The following is a 9,488-nucleotide window of genomic DNA, read 5'->3' as shown; positions in this document are numbered from 1 at the left end:
GTTGCTTTAGAAGGGGATTTGCCATGTGTTTGGGAACATCTCCCTTGGGGGGGTGGGGGGACCAACTCTGGTCTTTGCCCCCGGTTGACAGAATGTCTAGCTTCCCCACTGACAGTCTCTATTCCCTTAGTAAATGCCCCCTTGCACATGACCTTGTGTTCAAAGTGAACACATCTTATTCACTTTGCAAGGGTGACGGTAAGTGAACAGTCTCTATTCCTTTAGTAAATCAACTCATTTAACTTTTTGGCATGGGGAAAAAGAGCCTCATAATCTGCAATGGCGATCCCCTAAGAGATATGAAGAGTCCATGGGTGACAGAACCCATCTGTCTCCACCTACAACTGAAATATGAGGTTTTGGTGGGCTGACCTTTCATTGAAATGGTATTTGATGGTGTCTTAGATCAGTGCAGGTGTTCTAGGATCCCCCCTCCACAGTGGAATATTTTACCCTGGAATTGAAACGTTTGCTGCTTGATGGGAAGGTCACAAAGGATGAGTTAGGGAGGGGGGGTGCATAATATTACAGGGAACATTTAACTAAGTGCTGCATGGGAGGGAGGGGGTGATTGTCGAAATCCTGAAAACATAACCCAGATGAATACGCCCCCCTGTTCCTGAATTGTGACCCTAATTCACAAAGCCTCCTAGCCTGCAGTGCTGTTTGTTAAAACTTGTTAATCTAATAACAGCCATGAAAGGCTCATTTGGCTGCTGGAGAACAAACCAAGGTCACTATAAGTGACAGCATAGCATGGAACAATTCATTTGAAACAATATTTTACAGACATTTGACGATCAATATGGACCGGAGCATTATGCTGCAGCAATCTGTTAATGTTTCTTAATGGGCTGCTCATTCGCTTCGCACACTCTTCCGAGTCGATAGACTAAAGTGATTATTCGCTGCGACACTCTGGCTTGATAGTCGGCTGGACGGGGCTGATCGAGGCCAGGTTTAGCATATGCAAAGCTGCTGAGAGGGTCATATCTGCCCCCTGCCTCGTCATAGCCATCCTCACAAGAAGGGGGGGGCATTTCCCATTGCAAGATCAGGACACTGTCTGCTGAGCCCAATACTCAATGAGGGTAAGAGAGAGACCAATGCCCCCCTTTGTTTAGACATAAACAAAAAATCTGACGTGGATTAAATTCGTTACTGAAGAAGATTTAAGAGTGGAAGTGTTGTCTGTAATTACACTGGTGGGGTTTATCTTCTTGTTTTTCCAAGTTGATGTTTAAATTCCTGATCTGATTAGCTCTAGCAAAGGTGGAACAGCCTCAGCAAATATTAGAGGTATAATCATTTTTCTAAAATAAATATATAAATATATATATATATAACTGGTACATAGTTGTGGAATGAAATTAGTGAATATGAGGAAACATAATGGTGCAACGCTGTTATATCACCCCCAAATGGCATCAAGGGAAAGGCTAATCCTCAGATTTCATTGGTTTCCACACAGTTGTCACCTTTTTCGATCTTTATAAGACTATTAAAAGCTCAAACAGCAGAAAATAGGAGGTAAAAAGAAACATGAAGAGAAAAGACTTGCTGGTGTATTCAATAGAAATTATAACTTGAAAAGGGTAGCCCTGTCTTGGCATCCTGACCTCATGGACCCAGGAGCTCTTGCCAAAGATAACTAGACTTCATGGGCCCATGCAGTTGCCTCACTCTAATATATATAACACATATTATAGCTATAAATGTGCAGAACTCTATCTATCTATCTGTCTGTCTGTCTGTCTGTCTATCTATCTATCTATCTATCTATCTATCTATCTATCTATCTATCTATATATCTATCTACTCAGCTATAACCAATAAAAAACGATTTTTACCTATGTTGTATCTGTCGGTCTGTCCACCCATCTCTATATGATATATAGATTGATAGCTAGATAGCTAAATAGATAGATTGATAGATAGATAGATAGATAGATAGATAGATAGATAGATAGATAGATAGATAGAAAGATAGATAGATAGATAGATAGATAGATAGATAGATAGATAGATAGATAGATAGATAGATATTAGAGTTAAGCCCCTATTAGGAGTAGAAGACCCTCTGTAGGCTATGTGACTCTCATGTATTGGTTTTCCATTGCAATTATAATGTTTGCTGTAAGGCGATCTCATAAAACGTACAAAGCACCTCATAAATCTGCTATGAGCATTATCATCTATTAGTTCTCCATGGAACAGTCCATCACTAGCCACTTCTGGAGCACCCTTCCTGGTCATTGTAGTGTCAGTAGTAGGAGAGAGGGTTCACACATGCACACACACACACACCAATTCCCCCCAACCTCCTGTTAGTATGCCCCATGCTGTCACTGACCTGTCCAGGTGAGGGTGAGCCCAAGCAGTGCGGGAGGGTGAGGCTGGCTGAAGGTTAGCTGAGCAGCCTGTTGGCAGAAGCATGCGGTCTCCTGGCTGAGTACAGAACACAAGTGCTTGTCTGGAAGTTTATATATTTCTGCCGTGTTTGCTATACAAAGACGCGGAGTATTTACTATCAAATAAAAGAAATACATGTGTGTTGTTAATACAAACAGGCGAAGCGAGATCTGCTCAGCTTGATTCAAAACACTGGGCATGGGCAGAGGCTCCATCTCTTAATTGGAAACAAACGCACAGATTGAGAATCCAACCTCAGGAATCATCACAAGTGGCCGGGGACTTATAAGTAGATTGGGAGGGGAAACCGGACCGATTTACTGGATTGCCCTAATCAAAGTGGCTGAGAGAGCCAGGTGCCCAGCCACTGAGGGTAGGGGCAGAAGGCGGCTGTAATGGGCGCCCAGCTAGAGAGAAATACAACCTGCACTGTGCTAAGGGCTGCCAACTGAATGCCAGGGTCAGTATCGCTGCACTGACCATGGTGACCTTCCTTTCAGTACAAAGCTACCTCCCTATTGTACTCTTCTTGGATTTTCTTGGCACAGGTCGCTGCTGCACTATGGCACCACTGCATTTCTAGCACTATTTAACCATCCCCCCTGAGATTTAGTAGCCCTGACCCTTTGTTCTTATAACTTTATAGTACGTTAGCCATTGACTCTGGACTTCATGCCCTAACTTGGATTTGTGCCATCCAAAATCACCCTGCGTCCTGTGTCACTCTCTGTTCCAAGGGGCAATGCACCATACCATGACGCAGATGAATGAGTGGCAGTCAAAATCCCGGGTAAGGTGGTAAGGATGGCACATAGCAACTCCGGCACCTGCTTAATCCAATAAGCAAGGTGGGCTATATCAGAGAATATAGTATGGTTATATGTGCCAAACATGCAGCCTGGACCCTGTGCCACAATCTGTGCCACCTTCTGATTGCGCCATGCCAGCCTCACTTGTGCCAGTCCAAAATCTGAATAGGGATGCCCAGGGGGGGGGGTAGGGGGGACACAGCCCCCTCCATCTAGCCCCAGATCCAGGCAAGAGATGAGGAAGAAGAGTCCTTATTCCAGCTCTGTAATTGCATTTCTCTAGAAGAGGGCAGCTGTCAGTTGTAATACACAGGAGCGCACTTGTGGCTCAGCGCTCAGGACACAAAGATCTTTATTTTCTACTTCCCTTTATCCCCTTTAATAGTTTCATTTGCTTATTCAGGGGCTGTGTATTTACCTCGGACATTTCACAGGTGGTATAATCTGGGCTCCTGACTTCAGCCTTTCATCTGGAAATAACAAAACAAAAATCCTTTTTTAGGCTTTTTGTATCCTGAATATCCCTCATCCATGTCTATCTCCCAATCCGCACTATTGCATAAAAAGCCCACTCACATTTAATCATGACACTCCACCACCTAATTGCTGGGTCATTAATATAGAAAAGGTATTAATGTACAGCATAACGCAGCCAAGATAGAGCACAATTTAATACCAAAGCCTGCACCCCCAATGTATGAATGGGATTCTATGTCCTGGTACATTGCCCCTCTAAAAATCGGATTCCCAATACATTGCTCCTCTATGATTCTGTATCCCAATACAAGGCCCCTCTAAAAATCGGATTCCCTATCCCAATACATTGCTCCTCTATGATTCTGTATCCCAATACAAGGCTCCTCTGTGATTCTGTATCCCAATACATTGCTCCTCTGTGATTCTGTATCCCAATACAAGGCTCCTCTATTATTCTGTATCCCAATACAAGGCTCCTCTATTATTCTGTATCCCAATACATTGCTCCTCTATTATTCTGTATACCAATACATTGCTCCTCTTTGATTCTGTATCCAAATACAAAGCTCCTCTATGGTTCTGTATCCCAATACAAGGCTCCTCTATGGTTCTGTATCCCAATACAAGGCTCCTCTATGATTCTGTATCCCAATACAAGACTCCTCTCTGTATCCCAATACATTGCTCCTCTATTATTCTGTATCCCAATACATTGCTCCTCTATGATTCTGTATCCCAATACATTGCTCCTCTATGATTCTGTATCCCAATACATTGCTCCTCTATGATTCTGTATCCCAATACATTGCTCCTCTATGATTCTGTATCCCAATACAAGGCTCCTCTATGATTCTGTATCCCAATACAAGGCTCCTCTATGATTCTGTATCCCAATAAGGCTCATTTATAGGTCGGATTCTGTATCCCAATACATTGCTCCTGTATAAATGTAATTCTGTATCCATATACATTGACCCTCTATGATTCTGTACAATACCTTGCTCCTCTATATGTACCCTCTATATATATCCCAATACATTGTTCCTCTATATGTAGCTCAATACCTTGCTCCTCTATATGTATCCTCTATATATACCCCAATACATTGCTCCTCTATATGTACCATCTGTATATACACCAATACATTGCACCTCTATATGTACCATGTACCATGTACCATTCTCTCTCTCTCTCTCTCTCTCTCTCTCTCTCTCTCTCTATATATATATATATATATCCCAATACATTGTTCCTCTATATGTATCCCAGTACATTGCTCCTCTATGGATCCCAGTACATTGCTCCTCTATATGTATCCAAATACATTGCTCTCCTCTGATTCTATAGCCCAGTACATTGCTCCTCTATATATGTGATTGTTCCAACACATTGCTCCCCCATCAATGGGATCCTGTATTCAAATCTCCCAGCATCGCCCAGGTAACCAGGAATAATTTTAAGATCCTAAAATGTAAATTTTCTCAGCTTTTCCATCACCTGAATTTCTGATCCTGAAACATATATATAAAAAAAAGCAGGCAGTAATATAGATTTAGCGCTGCGCTGGCATCTCTCAGGGGCAGAGCAGCTGGTGAGGACAGAAGCCAAAACTAAAGAAGAGTTGTTACCTGTAGCAACCAGTTTGATTCGGAAGATGAAGGATGGATCCTGTGGGTATCAGCTGTCATTTGTGTTTTATTTTTTTTATACATTTGCTGTCCTATTTGTGGCACAGACACAGCTTTCATGTAGCACAGGGCACACCTGCACGAATGACAGCTATTTGTAGATAAATACACCGTGCAGTTTATCTGCAAATTGGTAGATTGTATTGTTCTGCATTCACTTCTGGAACCGGTTTGAAGCAACAAAACCGCCTTTGGATCGTCTTAGCGCTGCGCTAAAGTAACAACAATTGCAATGTACTAGGGGACAGGACACAAAGGCGCAGCCACCATCCCCAGCTCTTCTAGTGAGGACTGGCTGAGTCAAGAAGACACAAACCCCAAATAAAGAAGTTATTTTCTTCTGATTTGGTAACATGGGAATCTCTCGGTTCCATCTGACGCTTGTTTGGGATTGAAACAATTTAATGAGCTCCCTCTGACTTCTAGAAAAGTTGCCATTGCAAACAAACGGACGCATCCCAGTGTTGTGAGCACACACACAAGCAACATAGTTTTGACTCGAAATGTTTATTTTTCCATTTAGGTCACATGCCAAGGTTTTCATTTCAAACTGGCTGCAAATAAACTTTGATTTTTTTTTGTCTGTTTGTTTCATTTCAAAACATTTAACACACACGCTCCAATTATTTCAAGAGTTTTTCTTTCTATCAAGCTGAATTGATGGCATTTTTTTTTTTACTGCCACCACAAGGGTCGGTGCGTGCCACCAGGGCTGGATGCCTTTTTTTTTTAAACGTTTGGACACAATCTGGCTCCGGTATTTCCTAGAACTGTTGGGAGTAATAGGACGAGGATTGTAGACAACTGCACACACATACACACGTACACATTTTAAGTGTGTACATAAAACACAAGCTGGAGAGAGAAGACAAAAAAAGAAAGTCATCCTTGCGCCAGTTGTCATTTTTTCCTCTGCGTTTTAAGAGAAGTTTTATTTTTTTGTGGGATGAACAGAAAATAAAAATTACATAAAAACAGCTATTATTTAACTAGGCTCAGTCAAAAAATATAAACTGTGGAGGTGATAATATAATCTATGGGAGGTGAGTGGTGTGAAAAAAAGCGTTTTAATGTTTAGGTCAGTGATGCGCTCCAAAGCGCTTTTAACGCACCTCAAAAGCTCACCTCTCATTTTCAGAGTTAAAAAGAACAAGAGAAATCTTTAGGTCCTATGCAATTTAAAAAAAATAACCAGCTTCTTTTTTTTTTCTTTTTCTCCTTTTCTATTTTTTTTTTTAGTACAGCAGATGTATTTTTATTTATTGTTTGGTATGGTGAATTAGCTGGCACGTCTGTTCCACTGTGGGATCTCCAAATTCATCTCCAATGGCTTATTTATTTTTATGTCTTGAATTTAGGAAGGCACAGCTATTGAACTCAACGCCTCGTCTCAATAAATTAGGAATATTAAAAGGGAGTGAGCGCTGATAGACTTGTCTGGGGTAGCTGCTGGAAATTCTGAAAGGATTAAATGTAGAGCTATTATTACATTGTAACGATGTATAACGCCAAATACTGATCATTATCATCCTGATAATATAATAATAAATCATAATTATAATAATCATAATCATAACAAAAAAGTAACAATAATAATAATCAGAAGAAGAAGAAGGAGAAGGAGAAGAAGAAGAAGAAGAAGAAGAAGAAGGAGAAGAAGAAGAAGAAGAAGAAGAAGAAGAAGAAAAAACAATAATAATAACAATAACAATAATAATGCTAATCATCTAATGCTAATAAAAAATATAATGCTAATTATATAATAATAATAATAATGATAATAACAATAATAACAACAACAATAAAGCAGTTTCCTGATCCCTATTATTTCTTGCTAATCAACCGTGTCATTTACTATGCTGTCTAAGGTGCTTACATTTATTTGATATTAAAAAATAACCATTCATTTAGATAGACAGAAATCATATAATAAGGGGCTCCGACCCTGACACCTGCTGTAGAGTTTTGGAGAGCCCAGACCGTTGCGCGTTATGCGCAGCCCCGTGCAAAATCAAACAGAAACTATGATTTAAGGAAAGTGTATTTTTTATTTCATTTTCACAACAAACATTAATTTTTACAAATATATCTCATTTAAAAAGAAGAAAAAAAACAAAAACAAAAGAAAACTTGTTTCCGTTTTTGTCCCAGATACAGGAGGGGAGATGGTGCCCAGCGCTGTGCCATGTCCTTACAAAGCAGGGGTGGCACGGAAAGCCTCAGCTCCCACCATGTATTCATACTGTACAATTACAAAATAACTTAAATTACATCATTGATTGTCCCTTTAGTACAAAGCCCAGCTTCAGTTCTCAAGGAATAGGAAACCCTCATGTTCCAGCCCCTTCTTATTTTTATTTTATCTTTAAACGTTTTGTTTCATGTTGTTGCCTTTTGCCAATGTTATGTGATTATGGTTTATAAGGTGTCATAGACTTCTATATACTGTTTTATTGTTTGTTTCCTTCATTGGTAAGTGAACACAGATAACCAGGGAATCAGCGAGGGGCTAACAGTTGCCTTTTCCTATTGCACAATCCAAGAAATATATTACAACACAGTTATTTAAAAAAAAAAAATAATTAAAACAACAAAAAAAATGAAATGTACAGCTTGTTTCAAGTCAAAATGTCTGTTTGGAAAAAGGAAGAGGAGGGGGGGTAGGTAGGAATAAAATATGACCATGTACCTGTGGTGCAGACTTTATAATAAATAAGCCAGTGTTAAAAAATAATAATAATTAAACACATGAAACAGGAGTTACAAAATTGAGCAAAACAATTGTGTGTGTTTTTTTACAAACAATGCAATTTTTTACAATCTTTTTTATGTTTTTTTTTTTTTTTTAGAAAACAAAAATATTACAGTATTGTCGTTTACTTGGGGTGACTCTTTGTCATTGGATTCAACTCTAGGTCATTTTTGAATTTTTATTTTGGCAAATTGAACAGTAAATAAATGTAACATTTGCCCTTTTTAAAGAAAAAAAAAGTAATAGGGGGAGTGACAAATACCTGCGCGTTTTGTTCACTTAGAAGCTGTGAGTTTAGACCTGTATTGTGAAGTCCTCTTTTTTTTTTTTAACCACTGCTCTTGTGTGGCCCTAAGGGGGTCCTAGTTCTCTTCAAGTCCTGCAGCTTTAGGGTGTCTGGCGGATTGTCCTGTCCACCTAACCAACGTGGAATCTCCTGAAATGAGTCCATCCCTACGTTGGTGCTTAAAGAAGTCCTCCAGCCCTCACACAGGCCTGAGTAAGGGCACTGAAGTGACTACGGGGTGAGAGTAATAGACAGGGTGGGGGAATGTCAGTAGGGGCTGGCTGACTGGCACGTTGGCCCCAGAGCCGGCACTCTCTGTGCTTGAGGAGTTCTCGTGGTACAAGATGGGCACTCTGACGATTCTCTGGGCAGCGGCGTGGCTCAGGTTGGCAGCCTCCAGTTCTGCTGCCAGCTGCCTTTTCCATTTGTTCCTGCGGTTCTGGAACCAGATCTTCACCTGGGTCTCAGTCAGGTGCAGAGAGGCCGCTAGTCCCGCCCTCTCGGAGCTGCTCAGGTACCTCTTCATGTCAAAGGTGGACTCCAGCTGGAAGACTTGGCTCCTGGAGAACACCGTCCGGGTCTTCTTCTTCCTGCAGGGCTTCTTGTCTGAGTGGTCATCCAACTTCTTCCAGTCCTCCCCACTCTCGTCCTTCTTGGACTCCTCGGGATCGCTCTCCTCTAGGATGATCTCCTCGGGGCTCTTGGAGTCGCTCTCTTTGGGGTCAAGGTCCTGCTTGAGCCTGTGCAGGGGCTCCGGAGAGTCTCTTTCACCCCCCGAGACTGGTGAAGAGGGGCACAGCAGCAGTCTCTTCACAGGAACTAAAGGGAACAAGCAACAACAAGCCATTAGTCACTGTCAACCATAACATGATCACTGTCATCTATAAAGACAAGATTACATACACCAGATCACCATCCTTGTATACTGCCCTTTAAATAAAACCAGATTGGCATTGATGCATGATACAAAAAGTGGCTATTTGCTGCATTCTCTGCCAGTTCATTATTTTTAGAGCATTGCATTTACTAAAAAAAAAAAATCATATTAATGGTATTATTATTTA

At 40.8% G+C, this 9,488-nt stretch overlaps 2 protein-coding genes across 2 annotated transcripts in view; both read right to left on the bottom strand.

Moving 5' to 3' along the window:
- The window catches only part of HMX2 (H6 family homeobox 2), a 32,115-nt gene extending 29,672 nt beyond the window's left edge, over nucleotides 1-2,443 (bottom strand). Inside the window, exon 1 of the mRNA XM_018553692.1 lies at nucleotides 2,354-2,443. Coding sequence (XP_018409194.1) covers nucleotides 2,354-2,436 — 83 coding nt within the window. The 5' untranslated portion in view covers nucleotides 2,437-2,443. The remainder of the gene's footprint in view (nucleotides 1-2,353) is intronic.
- A 6,018-nt stretch (nucleotides 2,444-8,461) lies between these two features.
- The window catches only part of HMX3 (H6 family homeobox 3), a 2,022-nt gene continuing 995 nt past the window's right edge, over nucleotides 8,462-9,488 (bottom strand). The window contains exon 2 of the mRNA XM_018553684.1: nucleotides 8,462-9,243. Within this exon, the coding sequence (XP_018409186.1) occupies nucleotides 8,624-9,243 (620 nt within the window). The 3' untranslated portion in view covers nucleotides 8,462-8,623. The remainder of the gene's footprint in view (nucleotides 9,244-9,488) is intronic.

The sequence above is a fragment of the Nanorana parkeri genome, unplaced genomic scaffold (assembly GCF_000935625.1).
Source record: "Nanorana parkeri isolate BGI_ZX_2015 unplaced genomic scaffold, ASM93562v1 scaffold127, whole genome shotgun sequence".
NCBI lineage: Eukaryota > Metazoa > Chordata > Amphibia > Anura > Dicroglossidae > Nanorana > Nanorana parkeri.
The sequence above is the reverse complement of the archived record's forward strand: the minus strand, read 5'-3'. Positions and strand labels throughout refer to the sequence as shown.